Genomic DNA, 22304 nt, shown 5'->3' with positions numbered 1-22304 from the left:
TTTTAAGAAGTTATTCTAAACATTTCTCATAGATATCTTGTATGTGGACTATGTAGATACTATTTTTTATGACATCATTCACTTAATGTGAATATTGTCACCATAACAGATACTGCCTTAGTGAACATTCTTTATGTTAAATTTTTCTAGATTTAGTTTTAAATCAAATCAGAGTTTATGAAGTTTGTTTTATAAATTAAAAAAAAAAAACTTCTCTAAGTGGACATTTTCAAAGGTAGTGAATACTTATGTATCTATGTCCCACCTTCAAAAAATTTGTTTTTTCCAAAACAGCATATTTGTCTTTCCTGTTTTTATGAGCATTTAAAAATGTTTCTTGAAATAGATGATAGATAACAGGTAGCAGATCACAGATTTGCTTTTTGCAAATTTATGTTTACACCAAGATACATGGAAATGCTTATTCCTTGCCATAACAGAGTAACTTTAATTCTTTGCTGATTTGATAGGCAACATAGTATTTGATTTTAAAAATTATTTTTGAAGTTAAAATGTAAAAATCTAAAAGTTTAAAAAGTTAAAAAAATATTTTTGATTACTAGTAAATTTTAACTTTTTTCAAGTTTTATCTACTTGTGCTTCCTTTTTGTGAATTTTCTGCTTGGGTTCTTCACTTATTTACTATTTTGATTCTTGTGTTTTCTGTTTTGTTTTTTCACTAGTAGGATGATGGGCCTCATGTCTCCCATAATCCCACAGCCTCACCCAGATTTATTCACATGGTAATAGTTACAGTATTCCCAAAAGCAGCAAACAGAAAGTCCCAGCAAATAAATAAATAATTTTCAAGTCTGTATTTGTGTTATATTGTTTATTGTTCCATTAGCCAAACAAATTGTGAAGGCAAGTTTAGAAAGAGGTGTGGTTAAATGGACTTCGACTCACTGAAAGGAGTTGCAAGGTCTTAAGATGAAGAGTGTGATATTAAAAGGCATGAGGATTTGGGGTGTTTTGGGTTTTTATGAGTTTTGTATATTAGGTATATTAACTTTTATTTATCACTATTTATTAAAAATATTTAAAATTTGTGGTTTTTGACACAGAGTTTTTTTTTTTTTTACTTTTTCATAGTCAAATCTAGCTATCTTTTTCTTATAGGCCCTGTCTAAAAAATTGAATGATACGCACAATGAACTTAATGACATAAAACAGAAGGTCCAAGATACTAATTTGGAGGTTAACAAGCTGAAGAATATATTAAAATCTGAAGTATGTATATAGTTTTTTCCTCTTTGCTCATGACACCTAAGAGATTTTGCTAAAGTTATTGATCATAGGAATAAGCTGAGTCAGTCTTTCCTTAATACATAGCATACTTTTGTGTTGACAATGATGGGTTGTCTGTATGTTTACTGTATATGTAAATGTCACTGTAAATGTGACTATATATTTAGAATGACACCAATGTCCAGAAAGATAACTGAAGAATATGTCACTTTTAGTTTGCCACTCAGCCATTGTAGGTAAATAGAATCCTGCTAAATAGGTGAAGGAAAAAAGACAAAAATCACTTATATTTGAAAAATGGTAGTTTTCAGTTTATAAACCTTTGACAAAAGAGTCTCCACCTGATTTGGTAGCAGATCAGAATTGATCACCTTGGTATGGGGCCATCTATTTCTTAGGACCTGAGAATATATGACTCTGCTCTATAATTCTCTGTTAGTAATCATTTGACCAAACATTTGTAGCATACATCAGATAATACCAAATAAATTTGGGTATATGTGTGGCAACCCTGGAATAGACAGCTTGACCAAGGATGTTAGGTAAGCCCATTTGGTAAAATATTATCTAAAATGCTGTAGTTGGGAGAGGGGGGCAAGATGGCAGAAGAATAAAGGACCTTGTTTCATCTAGTCCCTTTAATTTAGCTAGATAATGGTCAAAGCATTCTGAACACCTATGAATTCAACCTGAGATGTAAGAAAAGAATTGCTGGAATTCTACAAATAGAAAAACGACCACTTTCTGCAAGGAAGAGGTGTGGAGAAGTGAATCTGAGGAGATGTAATATAGTATGATAAACAGTGGGGAGAGGGAGCCTCTATAAATCAGCTACTGGAAAGTGATATAGCCCCAGAGTGCAAAATCAGGACTTGTAGAAGTCTGCCCCACTGAGAGATGTCCCTGCCTGAAAGGTGCTCACGTGGCAAAGTGGGCAGAATCCTAGATGGGATAGTGTGGTTTCGGGATCCCTGGGGTCACAGAAAGAACAGGGATGCCTGAGCTGGCATAGTTCCCAAGCACTGGAGCAGGGTGGCTATGGTCAGTGAGCCCAGGAGTGAGCTTGCAGCTTGGTTTGCCATAAACCACAAACTGGTTTGTGCCATAAACCACAAACCTGCTGTCTATGCAGGGCCCCTGCAGGCCTATGGCAACCCTTCCTTCCACAGGAGGATTGTTGTGGGTGCATAGAGCAGGAGTCTGCAGAGTTTGGCACTCTGAAAAGTGAAGATTGCTTTTCCCTGAGGGTTTAAGGAAGAGAGGGGGCCACCATCTTTCAGCTCCAGGGCTGGAGATCGGTGCACTGCTATTTTTTATTTTCGTCCTCTGAAGTAGCACAGAAAGCCTCCAGGGAATGAAAGCTACATAGAAGAACCCAAAGCAGCTTACACTGAGCCTGGCTCCTTGGCAAAGGGTGGTACAACTCTGCCCAGGCAAAGACACCTGAAAATCAGCACAGCAAGTCCCTCTGCAAGATGGCCAGCTATAGCATCAGGGGAATATCAAGTTTACCAAGCACACAGAATTGCAAAACTCCAGCACTAGTGGAAAATATTATATATTTTGAGGGCTTTTTCTCATGATTCTTTTATCTTTCAATTTAAAATTTTTCCCCTTTTCAACTATTTCCTTATTTTATCAACTCTTTGTTTCTAAGTTTTTTTAACATAAATTTTTAATATTTAACATTTTTACAATTATATTTTATAGATATATTCATTTCTGGCTTCCTTTCATCGTATTAAATTTTATTTTTGTTTATATATAAGTTTTGCTTTCTTTACAATTTTGAGATTTAGTGTCTTCTAACAAACAGACCAAAATACACCCAGGACAAAGTGGATCACCCTGTTTTGTCCACCTGGGATTTTATATTCTCTTTTTTTCCCCTTTTTTCTTTTTCTTTTTCTTTCCTTTTTTGGATTCTGACCTCTTTGGATATGTCTAGTGTGGTTGATATTTTTTGTTTTGTTTTGTTCTCTTGTTCATTCATTCTTCTGTGGGCAAAATAACTAGTAGGAATTCAAAACAAAGGAAATAACCAGAGGTAATACTCTCTGCCACATATCTAAGTGATATGGTTATAAATAAAATGTCAGAGCTGGAATTCAGGATAATGATTATAAAGTTATTAGCTGGGTTTGAAAAAAGCATGAAAGACACTAGAGAATCTCTTTGTGAAGAAATAAAATCTAATCAGGCTGAAGTTAAAAATTCTCTAACTGGGATGCAGTCTAAATTGGATGCTCTAACAGTTAGGGTAAATGAGGTAGAAGAGAGAGTCAGTGACATAGAAGACAAAATAATGGAAAGGAAAGAAGCTGACGAAAAGAGAGGAAAAACAACTAATGGACCATGAGGGGAGGCTTCAAAAAATCAGCAATACCATAAAATGAAACAATATTAGAATTATTGGGGTCCCAGAGGAAGAAGAAAGAGAGAGAGAGAGAGAGACAGACAGAAGGTATATTTAGCAAATCATAGCTGAGAACTTCCCTAATCTGGAGAAGGAAACAGACATTCAAGTCCAAGAGGTAGAGGGAATGCCCCCCAAAATCAATAAAAATAGATCAACACCCCAACATATAATAGTGAAGCTTGCAGATTTCAGAGACAATCCTGAAAGGAGCTTGAGGCTGGCGCTCCTTAACCTACAATGGTAGAAACAGTAGACTGGCAGCAGACCTATCTACAGAGACCTGGCAGGTCAGAAAGGGCTGGCATAATATATTCAGGGCAATAAATGAGAAAAATATGCAACAAAGAATATCTTATCCAGCAAGGTTGTCATTCAGAATGGAAGGAGAGATAAAGAGCTATCAAGACAAACAGAAAATAAAGGAACTTGTGATCACTAAAACAGTCCTGCAAGAAATATTAAAGGGGATCCTGTAAGTGAAGAGAGAGCCCAACAGTAACATAGACTAGAAAGAAACAGACAATCTACAGAAACAGGATTTACAGGCAATACAATGGCAATAAATTCATTTCTTTCAGTAGTTACTCTGAATATAAATGGGCTAAATGCTCTAATCAAAAGACACACGGTATCAGATTGGATAAAAAAGAAGACCCATTTGTATACTGTTTACTTAAAGACATCCGTATACTTAAAGACATCTCCAGATTGAAAGTGAGGGGGTGGCAAACCATTTATCATGCCAGTGGGCATCAAAAGAAAGCTAAGGTAGCAATTCTCATATCATACAAATTAGATTTAAATCAAAGACCGTAGTAAGGGATGAAGAGGACTACTTCATCATACCTAAAGGGTCTATCCAACAAGAATATCTAACAAATATAAATATTTATGCTTGAACTCAATTACAAGATGAAATTTGGAAGGAACTCAAACACTTGGAGGTTAAAGAGCATACTATTAAAGAATAAATGGGTGAACCAGAAAATTAAAGAAGTATTTAAAAAATTCATGGAAACAAATTAAAATGAAACTACAACTGTTCAAAACCTTTGGGATTTAGCAAAGGTGGTCCTAAGAAGGAAGTACCTAGCAATACAAGCTTTTCTCAAGAAATTAGAGAAGTCTCAAGTACACAAGCCAACCTTACACCTAAAGGAGCTCGTGAAAGAACAGCAAATAGAACTTAAACCAAGCCAGAGAAGAAAAACAATAAGGATTAGAGCAGAAATCAAGGAAATAGAAACCAAAAGACTAGTAGAACAGATCAGTGAAACTAGAAGCTGGTTCTTTGAAAGAATTAATAAGATCGATAAACCCCTAGCCAGACCTACTAAAAAGAAAAGAGAAAGGACCCAAATAAAATCATGAATGAAAGAGGAGAGATCACGACCAACACCAAGGAAATACAACTTAAAGAATATATGAGCAACTATATGCCAACAAATTAGGCAATCTGGAAGAAATGGACACAATCCTGGAAACATATAAACTACCAAAACTGAAACAGAAAGAAATAGAAAACCTGAACAGACTGATAACCAGCAAGGAAATTGAAGCAGTAATCAAAAATCTCCTAGCAAACGAGTCCAGCGCTGCAGGGCTTCCCGGGGAAATTCTACCAAACATTTTAAAAAGAACTAATAGCTATTCTTCTGAAGCGGTTTCAAAAAATCAAATTGGAAGGAAAACTTTCATACTCATTCTATGAGGCCAGCATTACCTTGATCCCAAAACCAGAGAAAGGCCCCACCAGAAAGGAGAATTACAGACCAATATCCCTGATGAACATGGATGCAAAAATTCTCACCAAGATACTAATCAATAGGCTCCAAGAGTACATTAAATGGATTATTCACCACGACCAAGTGGGATTTATTCCTGGGATGCAAAGGTGGTTCAGTATTCACAAATCAATCAACATGAATACATCACATTAATAAAAGAAGGGATAAGAGCAATATGATCCTCTTAGTTGATGCGGAAAAAGCATTTGACAAAATACAGCATGCTTTCTTGATATAAACTTTCCATGATGTAAGGATAGAGGGGACATACCTCAATATCACAAAAGCCATATATGAAAAGCCCACAGCAAATATTCTCAGTGGAGAAAAACTGAATGATTTTCCCCTAAGGTCAGGAACATGACATGGATGCCCACTCTCACCACTTGTTCAATATAGTATTGGACATCCTAGCCTCAGCCATCAGACAACAAAAAGAAATAAAAGGCATCCAAACTGGCAAAGAAGTCAAACATTCACTCTTCACAGATGACATGGTACTCTATTTGGAAAACCCAAAAGACTCCACCAAAAAACTGCTAGAACTGATACAGGAATTCAGCAAAGTCATAATCTTATGACTATATATATGTATTTTTTTCAATGCACAGAAATCTGTTGCATTTCTATGCCCTAACAATAAAGCAGCAGAAAGAGAAATCAAGGAATTGATCCTGTTCACAATTGCATCAAAAATCACAAGATACCTCAGAATAAACCTAACCAGTTAAAAGATCTGTACTCTGAAAACTATAGAATACTCGTGAAAGTTATCAAGGAAGACACAAAAAAATGGAAAAACATTCCATGCTCATGGATTGGAAGAATAAATATTGTAAAAATGTCTATGCTACCTAGAGCAATCTACACATTTAATGCAATCCCTATCAAAAAACCATCAACTTTTTTCAATGAAATGGAACAAATAATCCTAAAATTTATGTGGAAACAGAAAAGACCCTGAATAGCCTGAGGAATGTTGAAAAAGAAAACCAAAGTTGGTGGTATCACAATTCCAGACTTAAAGCTCTATTACAAAGCTGTAATCCTCAAGACTGTATGGTAGTGGCACAAAAACAGACACATAGATCAAAGGAACAGAATAGAGAGCCCAGAAATGGACCCTCAACTCTACAATCAACTAATCTTCAACAAAGTAGGAAAGAATGTCCAATGGAAAAAGTCTCTTCAACAAATGGTGTTGGGAAAATTGGACAGCCACATGCAGAAGAATGAAACTGGGCCATTTCCTTAAACCACATACAAAAATAGACACAAAATGGATGAAAGACCTCAATGTGAGACAGGAATCTATCAAAATCCTTGAGGAGAACACAGGCACCACAGCAACCTCTTTGACGTCAGCAGCAGCAGCTTCTTCCTAGAAACATCACCAAAGGCAAGGGATGCAAGGGCAAAAATGAACTATTGAGACTTCATCAAGATAAAAAGCTTTTGTGCAGCAAAGGAAACAGTCAACAAAACCAAAAGACAATCAAACGAATGGGAGAAGATATTTGCAAATGACATATCAGATAAAGGGCTAATATCCAAAATCTGTAAAGAACTTATCAAACTCAACACCCAGAGAAAAATATTCCAATCAAGAAATGGGCAGAAGACATGAACAGACATTTCTGCAAAGAAGACATCCAAATGGCCAATAGACACATGAAAAAGTGCTCAATATCACTCAGCATCAGGGAAATACAAATCAAAACCACAGTGAGATACCACCTCACACCAATCAGAATGGCTAAAATTAACAAGACAGGAAACAACAAATGTTGGTGAGGATGTGGAGAAAGGGAAACCCTCTTACAGTGTTGGTGGGAATGCAAACTGTTATAGCCACTCTGGAAAACAGTATGGAGGTTCCTCATGAAGTTAAAAATAGAGCTACCCTATAGCCCCACAATTACACTATGGGGCATTTACTCCAAAGATAAAAATGTAGTAGTCTGAAGGGACACCTGCAGCCCAGTGTTCATAGCAGCATTTTCCACAATAGCCAAACTGTGGAAGGGGACAAGATGTCCATTGACAGGTGAATGAATAAAGAAGATGTGGTATTTTTGGAATATTAGTATATATGTAATAAATGGAATATTTCTCAGCCATCAGAAAAGATGAATAGTTTCATTTACATCAATGTGGATGGAACTGGAAAGTATTATGCTAAGCAAAATAGGTCAGAGAAAGGCAATTATCATATGGTTTCACTCATATGTAGAATATAAGAAATAGCACAAAGGATCAGAGGGGAAGGGAGGGAAAACTGAATGGGAAGTCATCAGATAGGGAGAACCACAAGAGACTCTAAACTATAGGAAAAAAAACTTACAGTAATTGTGTGGTAGGCATTAAGGAGGGCATGTGATGTGATGAGCGCTGGGTGTTATATGCAACTGATAAAAAAAACTGAATTCTACATCTGAAGCTAATTATATACTATATGTTGGCTAACTAAATTTTAAAAATAAATAAAACACTGTAATTGGATTGATGACTATAATAGGTATAGTGTTCCCTATATACCACTCAGACCATTAATAGGAACTTTGCACCCCGAAACTCTTTTCCTTGTTTTATATAACATCTCATTTATTATCAGTCTGCAAACATTTCCTGAACATTTTTGGTGTACATAAGACTATTTAAAACCTTGAGAGAGAAGAAATTCTGAGGACACCTAAACTGCAAGTAAGGCAGTAAGGCAGCAGCCTTACATTGGCAAAGCAGGTGGTTTCCTACAAGTCTTGATTTTAAGGTGTCAACAACATAATACCATAAACAGATGGAAGCTTCAATGTCAGATAAGTCTGACCCCTCTTCTCACTAATAACATGGACTTAGGTGGGCTGCTCAACCCTTCTGAGTCTCAGTGGCCCATCTGTAATGGAAAGAAGGCCCAAGTAAGAAAGATAGACCTAACACAGTGAACCATTTAAGTATATTCTGGAAGAAGGTAGAATATAAATAAATGAGTATCTGAACATTTAATGTACTAAGCTTTCAGTCAGTGTTAGACTTTTCTCCCTAGCCTGTCACATTACCTGAAATTCCACCATTAGGGACTGGGTCTTTTAGGTTGTGGAATTGTATTTTCAGACATCACACATCAGGCTGCTCTCAGCTGGTGGCATCCTAGTATGAGGGTTTTTTGTTTTTTGTTTTTGTTTTTTCAGGAAAAGAATGCTTTTTTAATTATGTTCAGCTAGCCCAAATATAGTACATCATTAGTTTTGTTTTTTTAATACATTTTTTATTATTATGTTCAGTTAGCCAGCACAGAGTACATTAGTTTTTGATGTGGTGTTCAACGATTCATTAGTTGCATATAGCACCCAGTGCTTATCACAATACATGCCCTCTTTAATACCCATTACCTGGCTACCCCATCCCCCCACCCCCCTCCTTTCTGCAACCCTCAGTTTGTTTCCCAGAGTCTAGAGTCTCATGGTTTATCTCCCTCTCTGATTTCTTCCCATTCAGTTTTCCCTCCCTTCCCCTATGGTCCCACATATTCCTTATTCTGTGCTATTCCTTATGTTCTACATATAAATGAAATCATATGATAATTGTCTTTCTCTGCTTGACTTATTTCACTTAGCATAATCTCCTCCAGTTCCATCCATGTTGAAGCAAATGATAGGTATTCATCCTTTCTGATGGCTGAGTAATATTCTATCGTATATTTGAATCACATCTTCTTTACCTGTTTATCTGTTGAAGGACATCTTGTCTTCTTCCATAGTTTGACTATTGTGGGCACTGCTGCTATGAACATTGGGGTACAGGTGTCCCTTCCTTTCACTACATTTGTATCTTTGGGATAAATACCTAGTAGTGCAATTTCTGGGCCATAGGGTAGCTCTATTTTTTAATGTCTCAAGGCTAGTATGAGGTTTTTAAAAGAGATTCATTTCACACAAAACTGGGTGGATCCAGGCAGTCCCTTAAGAGAACAAACCATAGGTCCGTTAAGAATTGTTGAATACTTGATTCATTCACTCATTCATTCAGTGTGTAGTATGCTAGGTGCTGAGGTGCCAGACGTGACAAACAGGAAAGAGAATGGCACCCCAGGCAGTGGGAACAACAAGAGCAAAGGTGTAAGGGGGGAAAAGTGGGTTCTATAGCTCGAGGGGAGTGTGTAAGTGGTTGGTAATGCAGGGGGAGAAGCACTTGTTTGAACTCCTGTTTTTAGGAACCTTTTGTTACAACATGAGCACAGAAGTTATTTGAAGAATTGCGTTTTAGAAAGATCGTTCTGGCAATGTTGGCAAGAATAAATCAGAAGGGTAACAAAATCACAAAGAGAGAGATTACTTAGCAGGGGCTATATCCATAATTCAGTCAGGTAGCACAAAGGATTCCAGCTGAGGCAGCCCCAGCTTTGCTGTGGGGGAGTATTGCAATGAGCCCAGTTGTAGATCAGAGGGAGCGGAGGGGTACAGTGATGGGGACAGCACCAAAAAGTGGTAAACAGATCCTGAAAGAGGGAATTGGAGAATACCAAGGAATAGTTTCACTTTCTTTCAAATGTTACCTGTCTTGGGCCCCACGCTGCTCTGGCTGCTTTGAGTGGGTACAAAAACGAGAAAATAGGGTCTCTGGTTGCCCGGAGGGAGGTGCAATAGGTATTTGGTGGCCAGAAGAGACATTTAATACCAATCATTTTTACCACTTAAACTTAAACTTTGAACCATGTGACCTGGGAATCACAAAACCACATTTAATTGAAAAAAAAAAGGTTCATATTTTAGTCAGAAAACTAAATGTAGTGTTTAAAAAATGGTTTCTATCTTCAAGGAATTCAGATGTTAGTGGGGAGACTGGACATCCACACCTAACAGTGTAAAGCAATAAGGCAGTGTTAAGAGATAGTGAGTACAGAAAGTTAAAGAGGATGAAGATTGATGGGAGTAACATTTAGTTTATGTATACTGTACTCTGTACCTCCGAGGTACACACTGTGTACACAACTGTTATTTTTAGTAGAATGATGGAAAACACATCAGATTTCTAGTGGCACCTTCAGAATATCTGAATCTTGAAAGCCAATGCAGTAGTATAGTATGTTAACTTATTTACTAACAGAATTGGCAAAGATCTTTTACGTAGGCTATAGGTAACCAAACCACAAGGTGGAGATATTAACTGAATTTTAACCAGGCTTGTGATTAACCATATTGGTAAAAACTTAAATCTGACTTGAAAGCCTTGCTACAGTGAGACATTGCTTATTACAATTTGATCACTTTATGGTTCTGATAGAGATATTCGGTGTTTATTAACAGGTAGGAGAGAAAGAGATGTAGTTCCTTTTTAATTAATTACCAAAATCATAAATGACATTTTAAGAAGGAGTTGACCAAACCATATTACTAAAATATGTTTTTAAAACTAGCCTCATAATGATTACTCAATATAGTACATCATTTGTGGAGCTGATTATTTTCCTTTAGAAATAAGATGCCCTGGGGGCACCCCGGTGGCTCAAATTGATTAGATGACCAACTCTTGGTTTCTGCTCAGGTCATGAGCTCAGGGTTCTGAGATCAAGCCCTGAGTCAAGCTTGAAATTCTGTCTTTCCCTTTCCCCTCCCCTCACACACACACACACACACACTCTCTCTCTCTCTCTCTCAAATAAATAAAATCTTAAAAAAGAGAGAGAGAAATAAGATTCCACTGTAGTCAGTCTGTCATGATAGATGTTTTAAGGTTTTAAAAATGTGATTCTATATCAAATGACCACCGTGACTGTATATTTATGAACAGTGTTTATTGGCATAGGTTTGGTATTTTACTTCTTAGTAATTTGGGGCAAGTTAATAGAATGGTGAATAAAAGTGAACCATAGAATAGTCCGTGATGGAGAAAATTGAGGTTGGGGTAATGAATGAATGTCAGGCGTTGACAGGAAATGTGCCAAACCAACAAAAATATCAGAAGCTGATGCCTGAGATATGTAAACAGTCAGAAGTTCTGTGACCAGCACAACCTAGAAAAGCAGTCAAGAACAAGGGAATACACAGATACAAAAGGCAGAGACTCAAAAATCAGACCAACAAGTAGTAAGTAAACAGATATATAGGAAAAGGAGGCAATGAAGGATTTTGTTTGAACAAAAGCAAATAAATATAAATACAAGAACATATTCATCCAGGTTCTAAAGATAAGAGTAAACAGCTTAACTTTACTAGATGGATGAGTGTGACTCAGGAGCCAGGGCAGATCCTGGTACCACTCCCTTTTGTTAATTACAAGATGTCTAAAATTCTAAATTGAGTATGGATAGGATTCCTTGAGGTTATGTTATAAATCATCCTGTAGCAAATAAATTTCCAATGACCTGGCAAATAATGTTTAATTTGCTCATATGTTGACCATTTTACATCTTTTGAAGTAATACCTAAGATTTGCTTTTTAGGAATCTGAGAACCGGCAAATGATGGACCAACTCCGAAAAGCCAATGAAGATGCTGAAAACTGGGAAAATAAGGCCCGTCAAGCAGAAGCAGATAACAATACTCTCAAATTAGAACTTATCACTGCTGAGGCAGAGGGTAACAGATTAAAAGAAAAAGTAGATTCTCTCAACAGAGAGGTTGAGCAGGTAAGTTTGGGAAAATATACTTGTAGGACATTCTGCATCATTGTTAAAAGAGTTTTGTTTGACATTCTATAAATATATAAATAAACATTTAAATTATTTAAATATACTGTGAATTGTAGACTGTTCTACATCCACTCTGGTTCTGCTTTAATCTATTAACTGCCCTACAACTGGAATAATCTGGCATTTTTAAAAATTAGGAATTATTTCAAACATACTAAGAAAGTTTTTTAAAAAAGGTAATATAAATAGCACACATATACCCATCTCCCTAGTTGAAGGATGCTAACATTTTTCCAAGTTCCTTCAAGACTCTCTTTTTGTGGAAAAAAAAAAAAACAACAAAATATTACGGATACAACACTTTATCCTTTCACCACCTCTCTCCCTAATGGTTGGCGTGGATAACTTTCATCAGTTGTGTAACTCTTTGGTATGTGTTTATACTTTTTCTGCATATTTATTACCCATACGTTATGTATAATGTTGTTTTGTGTGATTTAAATTTTTAAGTGATACTCTAGATATCCATTTGCATTTTGCCTTTTTTGTTCCATATTATAATTTTGAAATTTATCCATTTTGATACCTACAGTATATATCCAAACAGTTGCATCTGTAGTCATTGTATAAATATTTTATTTTTAAAATTCATTCCAATATTAAAGGAAATTTAATTGTCTTCATATTTTCTATAATAAAATGCTGCAGCAAACATTCTTTTACATTTCTCCTTGGGTGTATATTTCTCTGGGTTAATGCCTGGAAGTGGAATACGTGGATCCAAGATATGGACAGTTTTAACTCTTCTAAGTATTGTCAAAGTGCTCTCCCAAAGTTTTACCCTTTCAGTAGAAATCATGGAATTGTTATTAATACTTGATGTGTTCAGATTCTTGTTTTTTTTTTCCTATATGGTCTGTTTTCTTTTTCCTTGATTAAAAATGAAATTGGGGATCTTTTCATCTTTCTTGGCCATTCAGAATTCCTCCTCTATAAATTTTCTCTTGATTCTCCCTTGAATGCATTTTTGTAAACTTTTGCCCACTCTTCTATTGGGTTATTTATCTTTCATATTGATGTATAGGAATTACCTATATATTCTATATAATTCTTTTAAAGACACCATGGTTATCCTTTCTCTGTGGCATGTTTTTTCACTGTGCTTGCAAGATAAACAGAAGTTTTAAATTCTGATGCTGTCAGAATTATCATCAGTCTTTTCTCATATGGTTTATGTCTTCTCTAAGAAATCCTTTACTATCCCAAGACCAGAAAGATATTTTCTTATATTTTAAAAGTTTTTCTAAAATTCTTAAAGTATGTGAAATTTTGCCCGTCACATTTAGACCTTTAATCCATTTAAGATTGAATTGTATATGGTTTGAAATAGAGATGTAATTTTTGTCTTTGTGGATGGATATCCACCATCCTTTCTTCACTGAATTATAAGTCTACTTTGTCTACTTTGTTTCCATTTGTTCTGCTCCACTGGTCATTTTATCTGTTTTCTAACAATAAATTCTTGGAGCTTCTATAGTTTTATGTTAAGTCTTAATATCTGGGATTAATGTTCCCCCCATTTTTTAAAAAAGATTTTATTTATTTATTCATGAGAGATGGAGAGAGAGGCAGAGGCAGAGGGAGAAGCAGGCTCCCGGAGAATCAGGGAGCCCAATGTGGGACTTGATCCCAGGACCCCAGGATCATGACCTGAGCCAAAGGCAGATGCTTAACTATCCAAGTCACCCAGGCGCCTCTCCCCCAAAATTTTTTTGAAGATCTTATTTATTTATTTGAGAGAGAGTGTGTGTAAGCATGAGTGGGGGTGGGTGAGAGGCAGAGGGAGAAGCAGACTCCCCACTGAGCAGGGAGTCCAGAGCAGGGCTCCCTCCCTGGTCCTTGAGATCATGACCTGAGCTGAAGGCAGACACTTAACCAACTAAGCCACCTAGGCACCCCTATTCCACATCTTTATCTATTCATCAGCCAGAGGAAATGTGGGCTATTTCCATAATTTGGCTATCGTAGATAATGCTGCTATAAACATTGGGGTGTATGTATCCCTTTGAATTAGTATTTTTGTATTCTTTGGGCAAATACCTAGTAGTGCAATTACTGGATCTTAGGGTAGCTCTATTTTTAACTTTTTGAGGAAACTCTGTACTGTTTTCCAGAGTGGCTTCACCAGCTTGCATTCCCACCAACAGTGCAAGAGGTTTTCCCTTTCTCTACATCTTTGCCTACACTTGTTGTTTCTTGTGTTGTTTCTAGACATTCTGATAGGTTCGAGGTGATATCTCATTGTAATTTTGATTTGTATTTCTCTGATGATGAGTAATGTTGAGCATCTATTCATGTGTCTGTTGGCTGTCTGTGGGTCTTCTTTGGAAACATATCTATTCATGTCTTCTGCTCCTTTTTAATTGGATTATTTATTTTGGGGGTGTCGAGTTTTATAAATTCTTTATAAATTTTGGATACTAATCCTTTATTGTTAATGTCATTTGCAAGTATTCTCTCCCATTCCATAGGTTGCCCTTTAAGTTTTGTTGATTGTTTCCTTTGCTGTGCTTTTTATTTTGATGAAATTCCAATAGTTTATTTTTGCTTTTGTATCTCTTGCTTTGAGACCTATCTAGAAAGAAATTGCTATGGCATGTGGCAGAGAAGTTGCTGCCTGTGTTCTCCTCTAGGATTTTTATGGCTTCAGGTCTTATATTTAGGTCTTAAATCCATTTTGAATTTATCTTTATGTTTGGTGTAAGAGAATGTCCTGGTTTCGTTTTTTAGCATGTTGCTGTCCACTTTTCCCAACACTATTTGTTGAAGAGACTCTCTTTTTCAATTTTTTGAGTATTAATTGACCACATAGCTGTGGTTAATTTCTAGGTTTTCTATTCTGTTCTATTGATTTGCCTATTTTTGTGCTATTACCATCCTGTTTTGATCACTACAGCTTTGTAGTGTAACTTGAAACTGGAATTGTGATGCCTCCAGCTTTGGTTTTCTTTTCCAAAATTCCTCTGGCTATTCAGGGTCTTCTGTGGTTTCATACAAATTTAGGATTGTTCTAGCTCTGTGAAAAATGCTGGTGGTATTTTGATAGGGAGTGCATTAAATGCATAGTTTGCTTTGGATAATATAGACATTTTAACAATATTTGTTCTTCTAATCCATGGGCATGGAATGTCTTTCCATTTCTTTCTGTCATCTTCAGTTTCCTTCATTGGTGTTTCATAGTTTTCAGAGTACAGGTCTTTCACCTCTTTGGTTAGGTTATTCCTAGGTTTTGGTGCATTTGTAAATGGGATTGATTCCTTCATTTTTCTTTCTGTGGCTTCTTTGTTTGTGTATAGGAATACAACAGATTTCTGTATGTTGATTTTTGTGTCCTGTGACCTTACTGAATTTGTGTATCAGTTCTAGTGGTTTTTTCCCCTTTTTTGAATTTAAATTCAATTAGCCAAGGTATAGTACAGCATTAGTTTTTGATATAGTGTTCAGTGATTCATTAGTTCAGTATAGCATCCATTGCTCATCATATCACGTGCCCTCTTTAATGCCCATCTAGCAGTTCTTTGATGGAGTCTTTCAGGTTTTTTATATAGAGTATCATGTCATCTGCAGATTGTGAAAGTTTGACTTCTTCCTTGCCAATTTGGATGCCTTTTATTTATTGTTGTTTGATTGCTGTGGCTAGTACTTCCAGTATTATGTTAAATAACAGTGGTATGAGTGGACATCTTTGTCTTTTTTCCTGACCATAGAGGAAAAGCTCTCAGGTTTTCTCCATTGAGGATATTAGCTGTGTTTTTTTCTGTTTTTGTTTTTGTTTTGTTTTGTTTTTTTTTAATATGGCTTTTATTATGCTGAGGTATGTTCTGTCTAAATCTACTTTGTTGAGGGTTTTTTGTCATGAGTCGATGTTGTACTTTGTCAAATGCTTTTTCTGCCTCTATTGAAGTGATCATATGGTTCTTATCCTTTTTATTATTAATGTGGTATAAAACACTGATTGATTTGCAAATATTGAACCTCCCTGGCAACCCAGGATAAATCAGACTTGATCATGGTGAATAGTGTTTTTAGTAAGTTATTGGATTCAGTATTTGCCAGTATTTTATTGTGAATTTTTGTATCCAGACTCATTAGGGATATTGACCTGTAGTTATCTCTTTTTATTAAAGTTTTAATTTATTTTTTAGTTATCTCTATGCTATTTGGGACTTGAATCCGTGACCCTGAGAACAGGAGTCTCTTACTCCACTGACTGAACCACACACTCCTGTACTTCTCTTTTTTAGTGGAGTCTTTATCTCGCTTTGTATTTGGGTACTGCTGGCCTCACAGAATGAATTTGGAAGTTTCTTTTTTTTCCTCTCCTTTTTTTTTTTGGGAATAGTTTGAGAAGAATAGATATTAACTCTTCTTTAAATGTTTGGTAGAATTCACCTGTGAAGTCGTCTGGCCCTGCACTTTTGTTTGTTGGGAGTTTTTTTATTTCCGATCCAATTTCTTTGCTGTTTTTTGATCTGTTCAAGTTTTCTATTTTTTCCTGTTTCAGTTTTGGTAGTTTATATATTTCTAGGAATTTACCATTTCTTCCAGGTTGTCCAATTTGTTGGCATATAGTTTTTCATTATATTTTCTTATAATTGTATTTCTGTGGTGTTGATTGTGGTGTTGATTGTTATTTCTCCGCTCTCATTTGTGATTTTATTCATTTGGATCCTTTATCTTTTCTTTGTGATAAGTCTGGCCAGAGTTTTACAATTTTATTAATTTTTTTCAAAGAACTAGCCCCTGATTGTGTTAGTCTGTTCTATTGTTTTTTAAAAATTTTCTATATGATTTATTTCTGCTCAAATTTTTATTATTTCCTTCCTTCTGCTGTCTTTGCTTCATTTGTTGTTCTTTTTCTAGCTCCTTTAGGTGTAACATTAGGTTGTGTATCTAAGATTTTTCTTGCTTCTTGAGGTAGGACTGTATTGCTATATACTTCCCTCATAGGACGGCTTTTGCTGCATCCCAAAGGTTTTGTAATATTGTGTTTTCATTTTCATTTGTTTGCATGTATTTTTAAATTTTCTTTGATTTCCTGGTTAACCCATTAGTTGTTTAGTAGCATATTGTTTAACATCTATGTATATGTGCTTTTTCCAAATTTTTTCTTGTGGTTGACATCTAGTTTCATAGTCAGAAAAGGTGCATGGTATGATTTTCATCTTTTGTATTTGTTGAGGCCTGTTTTATGACCTAATATGTGATCTGTTCTGGAGAATGTTCCATTTGCACTTGAAAAGAATGTATATTCTGCTGCTTTAGGATGAAATGCTCTCAATATGTCTATTAAGTCCATGTGGTCCAGTGTGTCATTCAAAGCCATTGTTTCTTTGTTTATTTTCTGTTTAGATGATCTTTCCATTGATGTAAATGGGGTGTTAAAGTCCCTACTATTATTATGTTATTAAAAACTAAATCCTGGGGCGCCTAGGTGGCTCAGTGGGTTAAAGCCTCTGCCAGCTCAGGTCATGATCCCAGGGTCCTGGGATCGAGCCCCGCATTGGGCTCTCTGCTCAGCGGGGAGCCTGCTTCACCTCCTCTCTCTCTGCCTGCCTCTCTGCCTGCCTCTCTGCCTACTTGTGATCTCTGTCTGTCATAAATAAATAAAATCTTTAGAAAAAAAAATTAAATCCTTTATGTTTGTTATTAATTGTTTTATATATTTGGATGCTTCCATGTTGGGTGTATAAATATTTACATTATTATATTATCTTGTTGGATTGTCCCCTATATGGTTACATAATTCCCTCTTATGTTTCCTTTTATACTTTTTGTTTTAAAGTCTAGTTTGTCTAAGATAAGTATAACTACTCCATCTTTCTTTTGACATCCATCTGCATGATAAATATTTTCCCATTCCCTCACTTTTTCTCTGCAGATGTCTTTAGGTCTAAAATGAGTCTCTTGTAGGCAGCATATAGATGGGTCTTGATATTTTATCCATTCTGACATCCCAAGTCTTTTGATTGGAGCATTTAATCCATTTACATTCAAAATAATTATGATCACTGAAGTTATTTTTAAAATTTCCAGTGTGTAGGGGAATTGAGGTTATTTTGTTTGATTTCTAGTTTTGTTGTACATTATGATGAAATAAAATGGCTTATATGATATTCATTCTTTGGTATCTGTTAAAACTTGCTTAGTGGTAGAGTACACAATTAATATTTGATAATACTCTGCATGAGCCTAAAAAGCATGTGTATGAACTTATTTTGGGGGAATGTATATATGTTGTATAGATTTATATATACATGTGCTTAGACTTATTAATAGTGTCATTCACTTCTTATAAATCCTTACCAAATTTGTATTCTTTATCTTTCAGTTACTGAAAGAAATGTGTTGATTGTCCTGTAATTGTGGATTTGTCTATTTTTCTCTGAATGATAACTGATTTTGCTGTATTTTTAAGACTGCTGTTGGTTCAGCACTTTATATATTTATGATGAAAATGTAAATGTGTAGTGAGTTACCAGAATAATACTCTCTGCTTAAAATTGTGTTTTATATATTAATAAAGCTATCTAGTTTGTTTATTGTTCACAAACTGCTGGATATATAACTTCTTTTTAAAAATATTTTATTTATATTTTTTGTCAGAAAGAGAGAGAGAGAGAACAGAAGTAGGGGGAGTGGGAGAGGGAGAAGTAGGGTCCTGCTGAGTAGGGAGTCAGATGTGAGGCTTGACCCCAGGACCCTGGGATCATGACCTGAGCCCAAAGGCAGACACTTAACAACTAAGCCACCCAGGTGCCCCTAGATATCTAATTTCTAATCACCTGTGTTGAAGTAGGGATGCCTGGGTGGCTCATTTGGTTAAGCATCTGCCTTTAGCTCAGGTCATGATCCCAGGGCTTCCTTCTCAGCAGGGAGTCTGCTTCTCCCTCTCCCTCTGCCCTCCCCACCACTCATGCTCTAGCTTGCTTTCGCTCTCTCAAATAAATAAATAAATAAAATTGTTTTAAAAACTATATTGAAGTATAATTTACATGCAATAAAAAGCAATTTAAAGTGTGATATGATGGTTTTTGACAAATGAATACATTTTCACAATCATCACTATAATCAAGTCCTAGAACATCCCATTACCTCCCTAACCTTCCTTCAAGCCATTTTGCAGTCCATCCATCCTAATCCCTAGGCAACTACTGATTTGCTTCCTGTCCCTATTACTGATTTGCTCTCTCTAGAATTTTATATACATGAAATCAGGTAAGTATTCATTTGAATCTTGACTTTGCTCTCTCAGCATAATGATTTTGAAGTTCATGCATGTTGTTTTGTGTTAGTTCATTATTCGTTCATATTGTTGTGTAGTATTCCATTGTAGAGCTATCTCACAATTTGTTTATGCACTTTTTGATAGACATTTAATTTGTGCATGAGTCTGCTCGGGGTGACATAACAAACTATCACAAATTGGGTGGCTTAAAGAATAGAAATTACAAATTTATATTCTCTTATTTCTGGAGTCTGGAAGTCCAAGATCAAGGTGCTGGCAGTTTAACTTTCTTCTGAGGCCTCTCAACTTGGTCTGCAGATGGCCACCTTATTACTGTGTCCTCACAGTGCCTTTCTTCTGTGCATGTACATCCCTGATGACTCTCTCTTCTTATAAGTTTACCAGTCATTTTGGCCCCATTCTTCTGACCTCATAGTCTTAATTACCTTCTTAAAGGCCCTATCTCCAAATACATTCACATTGGGTGGTTAGGGCTTCAACAATCATGTCCTTTGCATATACAGTTAGTTTAACTTCTTTCCCAATCTGAATGCTTTTTATTTCTGTCTGGTATAGAATAAAAGTGGTGAAAGTGGACATCGTTGCCTCATTTGTCATCTTAAGAGAAAAGGATTCAGTGTTTCTTTTGTGAATATAATATTAGCTATATGTTCTTGTAGAAATATTTGATCAGGTTGAAGACCTCTTATAAATTTATTTAGAGTTTCTTATCATGAATGGGTATAGAATTTCATCAAATACCTTTTCTACAATTATTGAGATAGTCATACCTTTTTAAATTTTTTTTTTTTTTTTTGCTGGTTAAAATGGTTACTACATTGATTGATTTTAAAAAATCTATTCCTGGAATAAATACGAGTTGTTCATGATATATTACTTTTTAAATAAATTTTTATATTGCTAGAATTTTAAAATAAATGATTAGTTTGCTAACATTTTAAAGAAATTGTTAAATTATAGTATTTTGTTGTGAATCTTTGTATCTGTTTCATGGGGATTTGTCTTCAATTACGTCATTGTCAGATTTTGTTTATCTGCCTTACAGATTAATGAGGTATGTTAACCAGGTTATTACTGTTAATACTGTCTTTTTATTGGAGCACTCAGACCATTTACATTTAAAGTAATTATTGATAGGTATGTACTTACTGCTATTTTGTTCATTGTTTTCTTGTTGTTTTGTAGTTCTTGTCTGTTTCTTCTTTCGCTCCTTTTCCTTGTGATTGGTATTATGGTTGTCTTTCCTTTCCTTTATTTTTTCGTGTATTTATTATAGGTTTTTGGTTTGTGGTTACCATGAGATTCTATATAACACTGTAAGTATATAATAGTCTGTATTAAATTGATGGTCACTTAACTTCTAATGCATTCTAAAAGAACTTTATTTTTACTCTCTCCTTCCTTCCATATTCATATATTATGAATTTGTTGTCATGTTTTACATATTTTTATTTTGTGAGTTTCCTTAACTAATTTTTTAAGATATAATTGATTTTACTTCTTTTGCCTTTTAACCTTCATACTAGCTTTATAAGTGACTGATCTATTAACCTTACTGTATATTTGCTTTTACTCATGAAATTTTTTCCTTTCATAATTTTCTTATAATTATGGCCTTTTTTTAACCTTTTTTTTAAAATTTCTTTTCAGTGTTCCAGAATTCATTGTTTATGCAACACACCCAGTGCTCCATGCAATACGTGCCCTCCTTAATACCCACCACCTGGTTCACCCAACCTCCCTCCCCCTTCCCCTCCAAAAGCCTCAGATTGTTTCTCAGAGTCCACAGTCTCTCATAGTTTGTCTCCCCCTCCAATTTCCCCCAACTCCCTTCTCCCCTCCAGCTTCCCATGTCCTCTGGGTTATTCCTTATGCTCCACAAATAAGCAAAACCATATGATAATTCACTCTCTCTGCTTGACTTATTTCACTCAGCTTAGTCTCTTCCAGTCCTGTCCATGCTGCTACAAAAGTTGGGTATTCATCCTTTCCGATGGAGGCATAATACTCCATAGTATATATGGACCACATTTTCCTTATCCATTCGTCCATTGAAGGGCATCTTGGTTCTTTCCACAGATTAGCAACTGTGGCCATTGCTGCTTTGAACATTGGGGGAAAAGATGGCCCTTCTTTTCACTACATCTGTATCTTTGGGGTAAATACCCAGGAGTGCAATTGCAGGGTCATAGGGAAGCTCTTTTTTAATTTCTCAAGCAATCTCCACACAGTTTTCCAAAGTGACTGTACCAACTTGCATTCCCACCAACAGTGTAAGAGGGTTCCCCTTTCTCCACATCCTCTCCAACACACATTATTTACTGACTTGTTATTTTTGGCCATTCCAACTGGTGTAAAATGGTATCTCAATGTGGTTTTGATTTGAATCTCCCTGATGGCTTGTGATGATGAACATTTTTTCATGTGTCTGGTACCCATTTGTATGTCTTCATTGGAGAAGTGTCTGTGTATGTCTTCTGCCCATTTTTTGACATGATTATCTGTTTTGTGTGTGTTGAGTTTAAGGAGTTCTTTATAGATCCTGGATATCAGCCCTTTGTCTGTATTGTCATTTGTGAATATCTTCTCCCATTCTGTGGGCTGCCTCTTTGTTTTAACCATTTCCTTTGCTGTGCAGAAGCTTTTGATCTTGGTGAAGTCCCAAAAGTTCATTTTTCCTTTTGTTTCCTTTGCTTTTGTTTCCTTGAAAGAAATTGCTGTGCCTGATATCGAAGAGGTTACTGCCTATGTTCTCCTCTAGGATTCTGATGGATTCCTGCCTCACATTGAGGTCTTTTATATCCATTTCAAGTTTATCTTTGTGTATGGTGTAAGAGAATGGTCGAGTTTCATTCTTTTACATATAGCTGTCCAGTTTTCCCAGCACCATTTATTGAAGAGACTGTCTTTTTT

The 22304-nt window shown here is 35.7% G+C and overlaps 1 protein-coding gene across 1 annotated transcript in view; it reads left to right on the top strand.

Moving 5' to 3' along the window:
* TSGA10 (testis specific 10) overlaps positions 1-22304 on the top strand; it is a 126021-nt gene that overhangs the window by 64290 nt on the left and 39427 nt on the right. The window contains exons 14-15 of the mRNA XM_080814887.1: positions 1120-1230; positions 11894-12079. Coding sequence (XP_080671013.1) covers positions 1120-1230; positions 11894-12079 — 297 coding nt within the window. The remainder of the gene's footprint in view (positions 1-1119; positions 1231-11893; positions 12080-22304) is intronic.

Source organism: Martes martes (genome assembly GCF_963455335.1).
Source record: "Martes martes genome assembly, chromosome: 9".
Classification (NCBI taxonomy): Eukaryota; Metazoa; Chordata; class Mammalia; order Carnivora; family Mustelidae; genus Martes; species Martes martes.
This window is presented reverse-complemented; position numbering and strand designations above follow the sequence as displayed.